The 18,780-nt window shown below is 38.8% G+C and overlaps 1 protein-coding gene across 3 annotated transcripts in view; it reads left to right on the forward strand.

Moving 5' to 3' along the window:
- UXS1 (UDP-glucuronate decarboxylase 1) overlaps positions 1-15,106 on the forward strand; it is a 244,680-nt gene extending 229,574 nt beyond the window's left edge. For 2 of the 3 annotated variants that reach the window (XM_084641852.1, XM_084641850.1), the window contains exons 11-15: positions 603-646; positions 4,876-4,936; positions 6,497-6,554; positions 11,625-11,728; positions 14,312-15,105. In XM_084641852.1, coding sequence (XP_084497978.1) covers positions 603-646; positions 4,876-4,936; positions 6,497-6,554; positions 11,625-11,728; positions 14,312-14,443 — 399 coding nt within the window. In that variant the 3' untranslated portion in view covers positions 14,444-15,105. Of the gene's footprint in view, positions 1-602; positions 647-4,875; positions 4,937-6,496; positions 6,555-11,624; positions 11,729-14,311 lie in introns of all 3 variants that reach the window. The other variant, XM_084641851.1, reaches the window with a different exon arrangement.
- The last annotated feature ends 3,674 nt before the right edge of the window (positions 15,107-18,780 follow it).

Consider the following 18,780-nt stretch of genomic DNA (forward strand, 5'->3'; position numbering starts at 1 on the left):
TTTATTGATTTATACTGGAACTTTCAAAAGTATGCTGATTTATTGCCTTAACATCACAGCCAACTTGTGTAAAAACTGAAGGTATCTGTACTGTGGTGGAGCCATTGCAATGCCTTAGTTATTTCCACTTAATGTGAGAGGGGTTTTTTGGTTTTGGTAGCGGTTGCATGAAAAATAGTAGATCTGTCTCAGATATTCACCGCACAGTCAGTGTAGAGAGTCAGGCAGCCGAGTGTCATGGCCAGGCCCGGAAGGTGATATTAGCAGCTGCATTTTCTATGGAGTACAGAGGAGGAACACTGGTGGGTCCTGGGAAGACCAGAGAGAAGTAGGCTATAATCCTCAAGACAAAAGATAAGGAGAGTTCTACCTGTAGACAGTGAAAAGGGGTTGAATCTTAGAAGAGTAGTGTATGAAGAATTGCCAAGATTAGGATTTGGCCTGGCACTCATGACGCACAGTCTGGCAGCCAGCTCAGTCTGTAACTTGATGTTGTGTCCCAAATCCATGCCTCAGGTGGTCCTGACAGCCTATTTATGGTGATGTTGACACATGCCATATGTTTTCATGTTCTTGTAACTTTGATTTTCATTGTTTTTTAGGTATATGGGCCTGGAACTCAAACGAGAGCATTCCAGTATGTCAGGTAAAGCTTGCTTGTTCTCTCTAGCACTTTTCTACGGAGTCTGATACCTGTCATCATATTATGATAGTCTGAGACATTCTACAGACAGGATCAAGCCAGTAAAATGTAAAGCAAAAAAGAAGTGGTGTTCTAGAACACAAATTCTACTTTCACAGAGAAGTTGAATATATAAATAGTCCCTAGCCAGGTGAGAACTTTAAATTCAGACATAGCTAGAAATTTGTGGTTATCCCCATCAGTGGACGCAAGTGGTTCTGTTATTTTTCTGCTTCATGAAAACTCAAAAAGAAAAGGAGTACTTGTGGCACCTTAGAGACTAACCAATTTATTTGAGCATGAGCTTTCGTGAGCTACAGCTCACTTCATCGTTGCATCCGATGAAGTGAGCTGTAGCTCACGAAAGCTCATGCTCAAATAAATTGGTTAGTCTCTAAGGTGCCACAAGTACTCCTTTTCTTTTTGCGAATACAGACTAACACGGCTGTTACTCTGAAACATGAAAACTCAAGTTTCATGTCTTTGTATCTGAATGCACTGCTGCCACCTTGTGTTCATAGGGGGCTATGTAGCTTTTAATTTGATTTCTAGAAATAGGCTTATACAATGAGGTTTTAGCCACTGATGAAACTACAACATGGAGCTGCTTTATGGTAAAGCCCAAGTTTAGATTAAATTTAGTGCAGTGTGTTGCTTAGTGTGGAAGTAGCACCTTGCAAGCCACAGTGTGCTGTGGCTACACTAAGGAGTTTTCACTGGTTAAGATCTCCCTTGTAGACAAGATCTAAGTTTGTCCTTCACCATCTTTATTAGGAAACATTCATATCAGAGCAGTAAGATTCAGGGGCTTTTAATTTTGATTTCTATATTTTGTGTCTAGCAGAAATAAAATCATAACTTCAGCTCAGGCATGTCGTCTGTGTTTCCAATTTAAATCTCATTTCAGACATTGATTGTATTTCAGAACTCAGTAAAAGAAAATGTTTTTAGTTGCATGTAACCATGAATAGAGTCTAACCATATTTCATCTTCATTTGAAATTTGCAACTCTTTATTAACTGTTCATATAACACTATGGTAGGGTTTTCTTGCAGCACAGATTAGAATTCCCTTGGGAATTTGTGGTGACTTTTTTTTTTCCCCTTCAGGCATCACTTGAATATTTTAGTGACTAAGGCCTGAAGCTCAACATTGAGTAGTCCCACTGAAATCAATGAGACTACTCATGGGCTTCAAGTTAAGCACATGCAGAAGTCTGATCAGGATTGATGGCTGAGGGAATTTCCAGTAACCTCCAGATTGTGGCAGGTTAATCCCTACTCTGTCCTCATACAGTTATACATCAGACTTTGAATTCTGATCTAGTTGTGACTCTTACTTCCTAGTGCCCAGTTTAATTGCACAGACTCCTGAAGCATCTTTGTTGCAAGTAAACAGGGAAATATGGTTGTTTTTGTTTTTTACAAGAATAACACCTCTTTGTAAAAAGTATAGAAAGCATCTAAAATCAAAAACACGATACTATTGTAAAACTGTAGACTCTAAAAGTCTGGCTATTTTGTGTAAACCTGATTTGCAATGCACTGACTTGATCCCCCTTCGGTCCAAACAAACAGATCTATATTAAGACTGCCTTTTTGCAAGACTTAAAGAATCTCTTAAAAATTACTCCTAACCTTTGAAAATAATTTTTAAAATACAGTTTTACAGTTAGAATTTTAAAGTTATTGGAAATACAGTAATATGCCTTCCTTCCTTCCTTCAAATTTTAAAATGTCATATTTCAATAGAAAATACAATTCTCCTGCATATTTGTTCTAAACAGCATTGAGAACCAGTTAACTGAAACCGTCCAGTCTAGTTTAATTTCACAAATGGAGTGATGTGCCCTAAATAAAGCATAAGGGATGCAAATAGAGTTAACACTTTTGAAAGCCTTTGGTTTTGATAGCCTGTGTTAGTAATAGAAGGAATTCTGTTGGTTATTATCTTGGCAGCTTCTCTCTAAAGCTGCCTGCCAAAATTTGACTTCACACCTTCATGCTTTCCTCTGAACAGTTTAGGGTAATATCAGACATGGCAAGTAATGATTTAATGTGTATTTATATTATGACATTCATGCTATAATCTTGTCCATCAGCATTTCCCATGGCTTGTACAATTCAAAGTGCTGTCCCATAATATTAGAGGAGAACTATTTTTTATCTCATTTAGTGCTGAGACAAAATCCTCCCTTATTTTAAAGTGACAAAAGTGCTTTATTTCATGTATTATAATTACTCATTGCATGTTAAGATTAGACTTCTTTGGTATTGAAAACCAGTGTGATCAGAACTGGATTGTGTCTAATAAGGCAAATCTTCAGTTTACTAAAAATACACCTTAAGCAGTCATTTAAAACTACTAATTTTAAAGGGCACAGCATGTCTGGTTTTCATGTATTATTTATTTTATCTGTATCATACTATTTTTTATATCTAGGACAATTCCCCTTTTATCCCCCCATTCCCTCGCACACATCTTGAAGTCTGCTTCACTATATAAATGGCCTCAACAATCCAAAAATACAGACCACCTCTTCTAAAGCCGAGAGCCCTAATAACGTAGGGCCTGATCCTACAGCTCTCATTTAGATGTAAAATCCTATTGTCCTCAGTTGGAGCATTCACATGAGTAAAGGCTGTAGGAGTAGCCCCCTTGAATAATCTTTACTGCTGTCATTCATTTTTAAATCACTTTAAAAACATTTCATGCACGAGATACAGGATAAATATATTTCACATACAGGTTTAATATAAACAATGCGAGTTTATGGTTGAGAGCACGTTGCACAACACTGTTTGCTGTACATAATTACCTAACAGATAGTGCAGCATGATAACTTATTGTTTGCAATTGACAGTCGGGACTGACCGTGGTAGTATTACAATGCATTTATAGCAAAGCACATAGTTGTGTTATTGCTGTGATGCAATGCAGCCTACTATGGAGTGGAAGGGACTTTGTACCTTTACTCCAGTATGAGTTAATTATCCAAAATCCTCAAAATTACTGTTAACAATACACTTCAAAATGAGCTTTTATTCAGTTTATTACAGTTGATGAAACATTACTGTCTAATCGACACAAATCCACATTATAATTATTTATATAGTGCCATAAAAATGCATGGCACTTAAGAAAGTAGTAGGCTCTTCCTTGGCTTCAGAGAGCTTACATCAGAGGTCCCACACTCTGGTCCTGATGGCCAGACCCTTACACCCATGCAAAATTGCTGCGACTTGTACAGACACAGGAGTCTGTCTGTGCAGATCAGATTCAAGGTTGTGACCTATATTTATTGAACAGCATGTCCATATCTCCTGACTTACTCGCCAGATAAACCAGAGTGCCAGGGTTGTTGGGTTTTTTCGTTTGGTTGGGTTTTTTTGCGGGGGGGAGGTTGACAAACTTCTTTAAAAAATCTCTTCTCCCCCTGCCTTCTGCAGTAATATTAGTAGTAAATGGTATAGAAATTTGTAGCATTTTGATTTGGCACACCTAGTTTGAACATGTAATAAAGAGAAGAGCTGATGTTTTTGTTCATATTGATACTCCGGACCTAGGACCGAGAAGGAGGATTTAGTGCGTAACACCGAGATATCATTTTTTCCAAAGTAAACTTATTTTAACAGAGTCTTTTTAAAGCTTCTGAAAATAAGGACAAAACTTGGTAAGCAGCAGTGTCCTTGCTTCTTTTCACTATCTTGAGCCAATCTATTACAATCCATCTGAAAAATTGGCAATTGCCTCATTTTAAATGAGTGGAAGGCTTAGAGGCCAGAGGAAATAATAAAGTATTAATTGTTTAGCAGTAATCAGTTAATATTTCTTGGTTGTTTTTTCATATAACTGTGGAGGAACTGCAGCTTGTGCCTCCCCAATGTAAATGCTCTCACTACAGCAAATTATCCTCTAAAACGAACAGCAAGTCCTCCACTGTTTTTGATTTATTGAAATTAATAACTATGGAGCTAACCAGCCAGCAAATTACCAATTGGTATGAAATGTGGACTTCCACTTGAAATGTACAAAATTCATAAAATCCATTTTAATTGCAGGATTTGATTTCTGCATTCATCATCGAATTATGTTGCTTCAGTGGGGTTCTAGCAATATGGATCTCTTTGAATAAAGTATGACTGTTTAAAGAGAAATGGATATCTACTCAATCCCTGCTTTCCCTTTTGCAGTGATCTTGTGAATGGGTTGGTGGCCTTAATGAACAGCAACGTCAGTAGTCCTGTCAACTTGGTGAGCATACAGTTTTGTTGTTCTGCTACATTTACTTCACAGTCTAGTTTTTGCTTTCTTACTTATCATTGGTGTTAACTTTTACAAGAATTAAATGCAGCAAAAATACTTTCCATCATGCACAAAAAACCCGATGCTCACTTTACAAATGAGAGATTTGGCATAGTACTTGCCGGGCTCCTAGACCTTAGATCTGATCACTGTCTCAAGAATAAGAGAATTTTGCAATACGTTTTGAGTTTTAATTGATTTAAACTTTTTGCTCAATATGCAATGCAGCAGAACCAGTTTATCTGATCTAATTGGGACTGGGGGCAGATTAGATAATCAAAAATCCAGAAAAAACAGAGAATGGGAAAGTCCAATGCTGCAGCACCATCTAGTGGCCACAGGAGAGATCACTTCCCTCTAGATCTGGGTGTGCTGGTTGTCCAGTTAACACAGAGAGCTGGATAATGGAGAGTCAAATAAATAGGGTTCTACTGTATTAGAAAGGGGGGGGGTGGAGTAAATTATTTTAAGACACTTCAGAAATGCAGTTGAAGACCACCCTCGTTTCTATACATCAAAAGTGCGATCTGAAACCATTGGTGACACACTATTGTAATTTATTAACCTGTTTCTGCTCCAGAAGCTTCATTTTTTGTTGTTGTTGTGATACGTGGCCCATGCCCCCCTTTTATGGCAATTGTACTGAGGTATCATCGGTAATAGAGATTAAATATGGATGGCTATTTCCAAAGCAATTATAACATATCCGTGGTTTATCTAGTCACAGCTTGAAATTACAATATTTAGGAACATATGGCATACTGCTGAGGTCAGCTCTTGAAAAAGTGTGATGATTTTTCCTTGGGATTCTCATGGAAAGCAAAATGTGCATCTCATGAGGCTAAGCGTATGGAAAAAAGGGGGACATGCACAATTAAACACCTGAAAGCCTTTGAAAACCTGCAGTTTCTTTTTTGGATGACTAAATAGATTAAACTTGGGAGCCGGGTTTTCAAAAGCACTCTCTTAGCTTAACTCTGCTGCTATTGAAATGGTAAAATTTCCATTGACTTCATTGGGAGCCAGAGTTAGGCCACCAATGAATGCTTTTCAAAATCTCACATAACAAAATGCATTTTCTAGGGTGTCTTTGAAGACACATTACATACCATGTTGTTTTAAAAGATGTGGGGGACCAGAAAATTTTTGTTTATAAATGGTTCTGGTCACTTTTCAAAGTAGAATTGAGATGTAGTGCCCCTTTGAGGATAATTAACCATTGGAACAATTTACCAAATTTGGTGGTGCATTTTCCATCACTCGCAATTTTTAAATCAAGTCTGGATGTCTCTTCAAAGAGATGCTCTCGTTCAAGCAGGAATTTTATTGGGGCAGTTTTCTGGCCTCTTATTCAGGAGGTCAGACCCTTCTGGCCTTGTAATCTATGAATTTTAGTTCATTCACATATTTGGTTACTATCCTCATAGTGACTCTTGGCAAATCACAAAATACGCATTTTTAGAGTTGCCTTGTAATTTCTCTTGTAACCTGTATCCACTTCCTTCTTAGGGGAACCCAGAAGAGCACAGTATCCTAGAATTTGCCCAGTTAATTAAAAAACTTGTTGGTAAGTATGACAAGTAAATCTTGGGTGAAATTCATAGAGGGCTTATATTATCAGATGATGATTACTTCATTAAAGTATGTATAATACATAAGGCTAATAGAAATGAAAAGAAACAGATTCAAAACAGCAGTTGTACCAAGGACATTTAATTGTCTACTGATTCTATAATTAAATATTAGATTAAAAATTTAGAATTTAGTTCAGATTTTCAATTATACATAAAATACTATATGAAGAAAAGAATGAATATTTATTTTCATGTGGCAGTTTGTCATGTACTGTTTACTTATATATAGTTTATGCAAGTTAATGGGTTCGTTGTGGATGAATGAAGAGCCTTTTCTATTCTTCCTCATTACATGTTGCATTTTCTTCAAGGGAGAGGCGAATGTATATCTTTTCCTCCCAACAGCGAACTTAACAAAGAGCACTAAGAAATAGAGATAGGAAGGGCAATTCATGCCCATTCTCAGAGGGACTACCAGCTGTTTCTTAATATTGCTCTCCATTCTGGTCTGACCCCAGGTAGACTTCTCTATGCATGGGTTTTCTTCTTTCAAGAAAGAAAAGAAAATGTAAGATGATCCCTTTCAGGTGTACGACACTTAATGCTGGCAGCAATAGAAAGGAGAGATGCTCTGACTATTTTAGCTAAAAGTTCAGTACAAGACCCACACATCAACTCCTGCTGTAAATGCAATCACTAAGAAACTGAGCTGAATGTGAATGATATATATCATCTCCTGAACTAAAATACAAATACTGTTTGGGTAGATTTGTCCAGGAATCCTCCTCAGATTTTCTCTCTGAGCTTTTCTCTCTCTACCACCCTCAAAAGCCTCATGCTGTGATGACCATTTTTTCCCCCCTATACTGACCTGGCCACTGGAGGCTAGAAGTGATTCATTCCAGCGCCCATCAAAGTCTCCCTTTCACTTGGCTGGAGGGGATGCTGGAGAATACTTGGCAGTCCCTACCTCTCACCCTGTGTTCCTGCTGTTGAGTGTGCTGCCTTTAGAACATTATTGAATCCCAAATTTAGGCTGTTAGGTAAAAGATCCAGGACCTCCATGGTAGCATTCTCTGAAATGCTTCCAGCTCCATAGAATCATAGAATCAAAGAATATCAGGGTTGGAAGGGACCTCTATGCGCAGGGCCAGTTAGGCAGAACTGCGGGGTCTCAATGTGTGGATGAGATGATGGTGTAGGGAGGCGGGGTTTAGATTTATTAGGACCTGGGAAACCTTTTGGGAAAGGGGGATCCTATACAGGATGGGTGGGCTCCACCTAAACCAAAATGAAACCAGATTGCTGGCACTTAACATTAAAAAGGTCGTAGAGCAGTTTTTAAACTAAGGGCTGGGGGAAAGCTGACAGGTGCGGAGGAGCATGTGGTTCAGACAAAGACATCCCTTATAGGAGGATATACTAATGGAGATTCTCTATGTCCTAGTAAGCAGGAGAGTATGGAAGATGATAAAATACAAATAGGATCTGATGAGAAACAGTCAAATGAAAAAAAAGTCTTATTCAATTACATCATGTAATGGGAGAAGCTAAAAAGTGACAAGTTTTTAAAGTGCTTATATATCAATGCTAGAAGTCTAAATAATAAGATGGGTGAACTAGAGTGCCTCGTATTAAATGAGGATATTGATATAAGAGGCATCACAGAAAGTTGGTGGAATGAGGCTAATCAATGGGACACAGTAATACCAGGGTGCAAAATATATCGGAAGGACAGCACAGGTGGAGTGGCACTATATGTGAAAGAAAGCGTAGAATCGAATGAAGTAAAAATCTTAAATGAACCAAGTTGTACCATAGAATCTCTATGGATAGTAATTCCATGATCGAATAATAAGGATATAGCAGTAGGAATATATTATCGACCACCTGACCAGGATGACTGTGAAATGCTCAGGGAGCTTAGAGGGGCTATTAAGATAAAAAACTCAATAATAATGGTTGATTTCAACTACTCCCATATTGACTGAGTATATATCACCTCAGGACAGGATGCAGAGTTAAAGTTTCTTTACACCTTAAATGACTGTTTCTTGGAGCAGCTAGTCCTGGAACCAACAAGAGGAGGGGGAATTCTTGATTTATTCCTAAATGGAGCACAGGATCAGGTCCAAGAGATGAATATAGCTGGACCGCTTGGTAATAGTGACCATAGTATAATAAAAGTTAACATCCCTGTGGTGGGGAAAACACCACAGCAGCCCAACACTTCAGCATTTAATTTCAGAAAGGGGAACTACACAAAAATGAGGATAGTAGTTAAACAGAAATTAAAAGATACAGCACCAAAAGTAAAATCCTGACAAGCTGCATGGAAACTTTTTAAAGACACCATAATAGAGGTTCAACTTAAATGTATATCCCAAATTAAAAAACATAGTAAGAGAACCAAAAAAGTGCTACCATTGTTAAACAACAAAGTAAGAGAAGCAGTGAGAGGCAAAAAGACATTCTTTAAAAAGCGGAAGTTAAATCTTAGTGAGGAAAATAGAAAGGAGCGTAAACTCTGGCAGATGAAATATAAAAATATAATTAGGAAGGCCAAAAAAGAATATGAAGAACAGCTAGCCAGACTCAAAAAGTAATAGCAAAAAAAAATGTTTAAGTAAATTAGAAGCCGGAAACCTGCTAAACAACTAGTGGGGCCACCTTGGATGATCAGTTGCTAAAGGAGAATTCAAGGACGATAAGGCCATTGCAGAGAAACTAAATGAATTCTTTGCATCAGTCTTCACGGTTGAGGATGTGAGGGTGATTCCCAAACCTGAGCCATTCTTTTTAGGTGACAAATCTGAGGAACTGTCCCAGACTGAGGTGTCATTAGAGGAAGTTTTGGAACAAATTGATAAACTAAACAGTAATAAGTCACCAGGACCAGATGGAATTCACCCAAGAGTTCTGAAAGAACTCAAATGTGAAATTGCAGGACTACTAAGTGTAGTCGGTAACCTATCATTTAAATCCGCTTCTGTACCAAATGACTGGAGGATAGCTAATGTGATGCCAATTTTTAAAAAGGGCTCCAGAGGTAACCCTGCAATTACAGGCTGGTAAGCCTGATTTCAGTACCGGGCAAACTGGTTGAAACTATACTAAAGAACAAAATTGTCAGACACACAGATTTGTTGGAAGAGTCAACATGGTTTTTGTAAAGGGAAATCATGCCTCACCAATCTCCTAGAATTCTGTAAGGGGGTCAACAAGCATGTGGACCAGGGGGATCCAGTGTATTTAGATTTTCAGAAAGCCTTTGACAAGGTCCCTCCTCAAAGGCTCATAAGCTGTCATGGGATAAGAGGGAAGGTCCTCTCATGGATTGGTAACTGGTTAAAAGATAGGAAACAAAGGGTAGGAATAAATGGTCAGTTTTCAGAATGGAGAGAGGTAAATAGTGGTGTCCCCCAGTGGTCTGTACTGGGCCCAGTCCTATTCAATATATTAATAAATGATCTGGAAAAAGGGGTAAACAGCAAGGTGGCAAAATTTGCAGATAATACAAAACTACTCAGGATAGTTAAGTCCCAGGCAGACTGCAAAGAGGTACAAGAGGATCTTTCAGAACTGAATGACTGGACAACAAAATGGCAGATGAAATTCAATGTTGATAAATGCAAAGTAATGCACATTGGAAAATATAATCCCAACTATACATATAAAATGATGGGGTCTAAATTAGCTGTTACCACTCAAGAAATAGATCTTGGAGTCATTGTGGATAGTTCTCTGAAAAGATCTACTCAGTGTGCAGCGGCAGTCAAAAGAGCGAACAGAATGTTGGGAATCATTAAGAAAGGGATAGATAATAAGACGGAAAATATCATATTGCCTCTAAATCCATGGTACACCCACATCTTAAATACTGCATGCAGATGTGGTCGCTGCATCTCAAAAAAAGATATATTGGAATTGAAAAAGGTTCAGAAAAGGGCAACAAAAATTATTAGGGTTATGAAACGGAGAGATTAATAAAACTGGGACTTTTCAGCTTGGAAAAGAGATGACTAAGGAGGGATATGATTGAAATCTATAAAAGTCTATTGAATCTATTGAAAGTCTATAAAATCATGACTGGTGTGGAGAAAGTAAATAAGGAAGTGTTATTTACTCCTTCTCATAACACAAGAACTCAGGGTCACCAAATGAAATGATTAGGCAGCAGGTTTAAAACAATCAAAAAAAGTATTTTTTCACACAATGCACAGTCAACCTGTGAAACTCCTTGCCAGAAGATGTTGTGAAGGCCAAGACTATAACAGGGATCAAAAAAGAACTGATAAATTCATGGAGGATAGGTTCATCAATGGCTATTAGCCAGGATGGTCAGGGATGGTGTCCCTAGCCTCTTGTTTGCCAGAAGCTGGGAATGGGCAATGGGATGGATCACTTGATGATCACCTGTTCTGTTCATTCCCTCTGGAGCACCTGCCATTGGCCACTGTCGGAAGACAGGATACTGGGCTAGATGGACCTTTCGTCTGATCCAGTATGGTCGTTCTTATGTTCTTAATCCTCTGAGATTTTGCTCAGCCCCTTAACGCTCCAGTCTTGGACATAGCTTGCTTCTGTGGTAGAACACTATGGTGCCACTAGACTACCTGGTAGACAAAATAAGTTCTCTCTCCATTTGCTGCTCACTAACTAACTAGCTCTGTTTTGCTCTGGCCACAAATTTTTAAACTCAAATAAACATTTATATACAATAATGCAGAATGTTTTGGGCTTGTGTTGTAAGTTCTTAATGTTCTACCATGAAGGGATCTGAGTACAAGACTCACACATGGTTCTTCGCTCCACAGACAATAAGGAAAGGATAGTACTGGGGAGGAGGAAGTGTTTGAGTCACTTTGCGGTACCAGTCCTGGATGGTTCATCCTACCTTTGCTGGAAGGACAGTCATGTCAGTGTAAGGCGTTTTGGAGGATGGGCAGAATTGGGAATAATCTAAATAGGCTTGAGAGGGACATCATGCCACCCCTGGGGAAATGTGTAAGTTGAAAGCATAGCAAAGAAAGGATAATAAAATGCAATATTTCATTCAACAGGTAGTGGCAGTGAAATCCAGTTTCTCTCAGAAGCTCAAGATGACCCCCAGAAAAGAAGGCCTGACATCAAGAAAGCCAAGTTATTGCTTGGTTGGGAACCTGTGGTATGTAAAGCTAGATTAATAGTGTCATGTGTATAAACCTGTTGTTTTTTTGATGATTGTCTTGCCTTTATAAAAGAAGATATTCTGCAGTTATTAGAGCATCTTAAAGAATTGGGGGAAGTGGAGGAAAGTATTCCAAGGGCAATTATTGTAAAGGTTATAAAGTGCCTTGAGTCTTACATGGACACTCAATAAATGTGTACAGGGGAAGTTCTATGACCTGTGTTGTGCAGGAGGTTAGACTAGATGATCACAGGTCCCTGGCCTTAAAATCTATGCTTTGAAATACGTGACAAAGCATTGTAATAAAAATTAACCTAATTTGTATAACAGCTCTGACTAAGGCAATAGTCCCTCATATGCCTGTTGTATACCTTGGAATGTGTGGTACATAATGAATTAGCCCTCCACTTATCCTGTTGTTAAAAGAGAAATTTGCTTTTATGATGTGGATGATGATCAATACAAAATGAAATAAAAAATATTTAAGGTTTGAGGTTTTTAAGATCCTCTTAAAGATATGCAAATGTTACTGCACTCATCAGGCTTAATCTAGTCACAAGGGAGGCTTGAGAGGAGTAGCAGAAGAACCCAATAAAAATTAGGTAGTTGGACAAAGCGGTAGTATACTAACAGTGGGATTTTGAGAACCCACTCAGGTTGGCCTACCTCTGCTCCCACTTAAGTTAATGGGAGTTTTATCATTGACTTCAGTGAGAACAGATTTAAAGCTTTTGAAATTCCACCCTGACTTTGCCATAGACAAAACTAAGTTAATACATATTGGACTAATTAATTAAGCTACTTGTTCACTGTGGTTCAGAATTAGTTATATATGCTCTTTCGTAAAGGTAGGGGAGATCTGGGATTTATTGTAGGCAGCAGTGAAATTTGCTTAATATACAGTCGCTGTCCAAAAAAGCTATTAAATACCTGGGCTGCATTAAGAGGCCGGGAATAACACAGATAGTATGGTAATACCATTGTGTCACTCAGTGATGTGTACTCTTTCCTGAATACCTCCTTCTACACACACCGACTCATCGCCCTTTCTTAAGAAAGGCCTTCCAAGCTGGCATTACAACGTCTTTTCTCCCTACATTACCTTGAGGCTAACTGGCCACACTACACAGAGCCACTCAAATAGCCAGCACAAGTGTTGCCACCTGGCCTTGATTCTTAAGCCTTGATTTCACTAGAGAACTTTGCTGGATAACTGTTTTAAAAACAATCGTGCTGCTGGAAAACAGATACTGGTTCTAGGGTGGGTGCACCATTAATGACTACAAACCCTTCAACCTTTCATGACCCAGCCTTCCTCCCCTCACCCCCGCATGGAATTCCAATAAACCCTGGAAATTGGCCAATACTCGGGTGATACCAGCATAAAGTATGTCTGTGATTGATAATGATCCTAATGATGAAACACCCAAACCTTCCTGGTTATGTTTCACTCACACAGGTGCCATTGAGCATAGCTGAAAGCAAGAGCTTGACTATTACAAAGAGAACTCTTCCCCATCTAAAACTGGGGTAAGGGGTTTAGTTTATTGCTTTTAGGCCAGCTTCCCCTCCATCAGTGTGAAATGGTTCATGTGGGGCATGAGCAGGTCGGAAGCCTGTCCTTTTAAAAAGGAAAAAAAAAAAAAAAAAAAAACCTGTTGATGTAATGAGATTCCTCTTCCCCTGTGTGCCTGGGGCATTCAGAACCTAATTTGTTTTTAAAAAGTGGCAGTAGATCATGTTCTATCAACTTTAATGGGATGCCAGAATTTGTACTCTTATCCAATGGTGAACGAGGATTGGTAGTGAATTGGAGAAGTGCATTGGTAGTTAATGTATGCATTTCTAAAGTGCCATCACTGTATCAATTCATGTTGGTGACATAAGCAAGAACAGAGATTACAATACTTGGAAAAGGAGTTAAATATTTCTGGTTTTGTGTGCCCATGAGTATAAAATACACTGTTTAAAACTGGAAACAGAAGAGGAAAATATTCTTCCTCTTAACTACACACAAAATTATTAGAATCTAATTAACTCTTTTAAAGAAAGCAAGATGATCAGTTCCTAATGGGATACTGTTATAACTGTCAGTTTTGCGTCATGGTTGATATCCCCATTGCTATTTCTTAGTGGACCAATTTAAAGAAGTATTTTAATTTAAACCTCATTAGGCCTCACCATTTACACAGCTTATCTAGAGGATGTTCTCTTAATATAATTCAAAACAAGCCAAAAAACATTCTTTTTCCTCTTTTGTTTCTTACAAGCATATAAGGGATTCACCAAGTTTGTATTTGGGCGTAAACTGGGTTAAGTGTTACTGTCTGGTACTAAATGTGGTATTTACCGACTGAATTGACAGTTTCTAATTTAGTAAATGATCGTTAGATATAACAGTGATGGGTGTGTTAGAAGTGCATAGACATACTGTAACCAGTGGGTGGTGCTCTGTGTTTTTATTGATAAAGAATTTCAGAGCAGTGTTTTCATAACTTAGAAGATAGCCATAATAATACACTGTTATGAGAGTAGCCGGAATTTTAGGCTGATATGACCATCTCTTCTTTCTTTAAACAGGTCCCTTTGGAAGAAGGTTTAAATAAAGCAATTCACTACTTTCGTAAAGAACTCGAATATCAGGCAAACAATCAATATATCCCCAAACCGAAACCTGCAAGGATAAAAAAAGGAAGAACAAGACATAATTGAAAACTGTTACATTGGACAGGAGATTCCCTACTTTACGTTTGACAGGATGTAATTTTTTTTCTTTTTTTAAAAAGAAAGACTTAACAGGTATCATGAAGAACAAACTGGAATTTCATTCGAAAGCTTGCTTTAAAGAAGTGGATGTGCCTAAAAATTTAAAAATACTGCAAATCTTGCCTTGCACTTTTTAAATCTATCTTTTTATGTAAAATAGAGTAGAAAAATCTTTTGAGTATCTTCAAGTTTTATATCTTGCTGTGAGATCATTTGTTGTGACTGTCTTTGACAGTTTTATTTACTGGTTTCTTTGTGAAGCTGAAGATGAATATAAACGGGATGGGATATACCAATTTATTTATAAAATGGGTACTATAAATGAGAAGTTATACTATGCATACGAGAAAAAGCTAGCAGTATTGTCAGGTGAGTGAAACACTGGCATTTAGTATATAGGGGTATAAAAGAATTCTGTATGAGAGCTTTATGTATTCTTTAAATCAGAGTTTTTTCAGAGGTTTAGTTTTAGTTGCACACTTGAATTTGGACTGTTTTCATTGAATATCATGGATAAGAATATTTTAAATCACTACTGTGTTGTGTGTACTCTGGGAAAAAAGGTTAATGTATTATTGGTTACCAGTGGTTGAATATGCTATTTTAATAAAATATGAAAAGTTCTCCTTACGGGTTTGTTTTTCAGTTAAAATAGTTCTATAGTTTGTGTTTTATCTGTACATATCTCAAATGTTAATTTTTTTAAAAAATCCATAATCTGTTATAAAAACAAGTCATCCTGTTTGAAGGTCAATAATATTTTTTTCACTTTTCAAATCATATTTATTTCTTAACTGATTCTTGGGCTCAAAGATGTTCATGTCAAAAACAAAAAACCCTCAGGTTATTATAATTAAAGTTTGTCATTGTTTGCATTAGGCCTAGATTGTCACAGTGCAAAAGTATACGATGCCTTTAAAACACAAAATAGAACTTTAGCATCCCCAACATGAGAGAAATCATGTATTTTACTTAAAAACAAAACTTACTATTGATTTTATCAGGAAATACACACCGCTGTACTGACTAACTGTGATCTCATCACAGGAACCTAAATCCCATTATCTCCCACTTGTTGGATATCTGCACTTACTGCAACTGTCTGGTACTGGGAAGCATAAGGCTAGATTTTTTTAGAGATATTGAGGCATTCCTCTGCTCAGAGTTGCAAAACCTAGGTCTCATTGAAAGTCAGTGGGACTTAAATGCATAAGTGCCTAAATCCATTTTGAAAATGGGATTTAGCCGTCTAAATCCCGTGGGCTTTGCAACACTGAGCAGGGGAATGCCCGAAAACCTTTAAAAATCAGGGCTATGGTCCGACCCTCAAGAGCTAACATTCTATCGGTACTGTGAACCACCACGCATGCTTCTTGATGGTCTAGAATAAAAGAAGAAATAATGATAAAAGTCCAATGGACGTCTCAATGGTTTGCTATTAAAGATGCTGTTTAGGTTTGCTCACTACCTGGTCTGTCTTCATAAGGGGATGAGAATTAGAGGAAGTCTGTCTTGTGCTTTTGTAACTCAGTGGTTCATGTGTGTTATGTATTGTCCTCAGTGCTTGATCTGCAGAGAAGATAAGTGTATTACAGCTCTGAGTTTCAGAGCCAAACTCTAGCTCAAGCTGTAAACTCTTGCTTTTAGCTCTGGAGGTCCCTGGTTCAATCCCCTGTCTCTGCCAAAATGACATCCTTCAACTTGCTCGAAAACAAAATCTGAGATTGTAGCAGTAGCATAGATTTGAAAACCGTTAGTGGCTTTATGGTGGTTTCAAATCAACATTGTAGTGTTCAACGTAGCTTATGGTTAATACTGAAATTCAGGTGTAACTTCAGGCTGTCTACTTGACAGAGCTGGCGCCTGTGAGATAGAGGACATGGGGCTGCATGTGATCCTCATTACTTATGTAACGTTATACACATCCTCAGTAGGTGGAATGGGGGGAGCTGTCAGAGAGAAGCCTGAGCTAGCTGCTGCTGCTGCCCCAAAGCGTCACCAGTGGAAGGAAGATGCCAGACCTAATCAGATTGGAGGTTGGGAAATCTGGAGATTATAGGTAAATGAAGGCATGCCCTACTTTGCATATCTCAATATGGATGACCTCATGTTGTGTTATTTGCTGAAGTTCTTTGTTTTCTACTCCTACTCCCAGCTCTCACTGCAGTGTCAGGTGCACCAAGCAGAGGCATGCCATAAAGGTCCATGTTGCCAGGCTTGAGGTGCCTTTAAGTCCTAAGTGAAACTGAAACAAAACGGTTGGTTATTTTCAAGCATCATTCGCTGACAGTCTGATGGGATTTCTGGTGTCAGACTCCCATAGCCACTAAGGAAAGGAGTGAGGAACCCAGACACCACAGTGAGGGTGAGAAATGAGCATGCCCTCAGCCAAACCAAGAAAAATTCCATGTTGCTTTTCCAGAAGGCTCCAGGCAGAAGGAGCCCAGCTGCTCCTGCTTCCTTCCAGGAGAGAATCTTTACAGGGTTATTTCAGATCCAGCTGCTCAGCTCTCCAATAACTAGGATCAGAGGGGCTGTCCTGAGGCCTTGCTCTGCCACTGCTGTCTACTCTGCTCCTCCTTTCCTCACAGCTGTGGCTCCCATTTTGAAACTCCCCCACAGCACACACTGAGTGTGAGCCACTCTGTCCCAGCACTCACCAACGGGGTTATTGAGAACTCATGATTTTTAGTGTGAATGTCATATTTGGGCTTTTTAAGGGTTCTCACAGCTTTCTGATTTCTGCCTTCAGTCTTGAAGCATTTTGCCCTTTTCTAAAATGGCCACCATCTCCCGACACTGTTAATGGGACTAAGTCACAGGCTACCTTCAACAAGATGGCAGTCATTTCCCGACAGGCTTTGCTAGTGAAAGTGGGGCTGCCCCCAGCAAAGATGGCTATTTTCTCACACTATTTGCAATGGGGCTGAAGATAGGCTGCTCTCAGTAAAAATGATGGTCCTATAGTCATCACATGAGAACCTGACTGGGTATAGAGGAATGTGATGATGCAGGGCATGAATTTGGGAAGGGGCAGCAGAAAAGGATGGATGTTCGGAAACAGGACAATAAATTCAGACCTGTCAAGTGTCATTCCCATATACCTGGTAAAATATCATGCATTTTCAGAAAGAGACTCCTGCAATCTAGGGGAAGGTGCACTGAGATATAAGCCATCAGCCCATGAGTTCTAAACCCAGCTCTTCCAATGACTGCTATGACTATTTGTGTGCTTCACAACTATTCTTACCCAAAGCTTCCATATACCCTACCCGAGGGAAGGTGTAATGATGTACAGCTAAGATAACAGAGAGGCTGGATATGGTCACTGCGGGCACAGTCAGAAGTAGAACTCTGTAGTGGCTAGATCACATAGAGACTTGAGTCTACTTTTTGCACCTCCTAACTCACATAGGAGAGGTTCATGCTTTTAGAGCCAGAGATCTGAGTACATTCTCTGTTAATACTTTACATCTATGGACTGACCTTTCCTCAGGGAGGATAACGTGTTTCTTCACCAGCTACTACTATAGCAAAACAGGAAGAGCTCTGTGCTGTGTCTCAGTGTTGTAGATCAAACATTATTCGTGCATGACCCATGGGCGGGGAGGAATTAGTGTGAGGAACCTGGGATAATTTAAATATACTTTAATGTGAACTATATTTGTACAATGTATTAATATTTGTTATATTTTGATTAGTGGGAACTGTCCCTTTACGAATAGGATGCAGCATTTAGGATGAGGTTTGTTTGAACATGATTAAGTAGGGTGGAAGAGAGGATACTTGTGTTTGCAGAGTAGAAGGTCCTGCCACACTGAGTTCCAAAAAGGTTGGAACTTTATTAAATAAACACATCTTCACAGAAAACTTCACTCGTGAAGGTGCAAATATGAGCAATTACTAGGGGACTTCATGTCTCCATTTTGGTTTGCACATCTTAAAAACACCACCGCGCTTTGCTTTAATTGGCAGACTCCGCAAAGAGACCAAAACTGGCATTAGCCCCAGATACTAAACTACCTCTCTTATCCCTACAGAAAGTGTGTGGGGTCTCTTCTCCCTCCCTTCTTCTCAGGGCTCAGAAGTGCTGGCTGGTCGGGGTGGGGGGAGTCTTACCGCCTACTATGTGTGCTGTAGATAAACAGGAATTCATTCAGGAAGGCTGCATGAGCATTTCATTAACATGGTTTTTTGTTCTTTTTTTAAAGCCTAATTTTACAGCTGAATTTTGAATCCAAAATGATTGCACACAAATTGGGAGTGGAACAATTCCTCCCAAA

The sequence above is a fragment of the Lepidochelys olivacea genome (assembly GCF_965140295.1).
Source record: "Lepidochelys olivacea isolate rLepOli2 genome assembly, chromosome: 1".
Classification (NCBI taxonomy): Eukaryota; Metazoa; Chordata; order Testudines; family Cheloniidae; genus Lepidochelys; species Lepidochelys olivacea.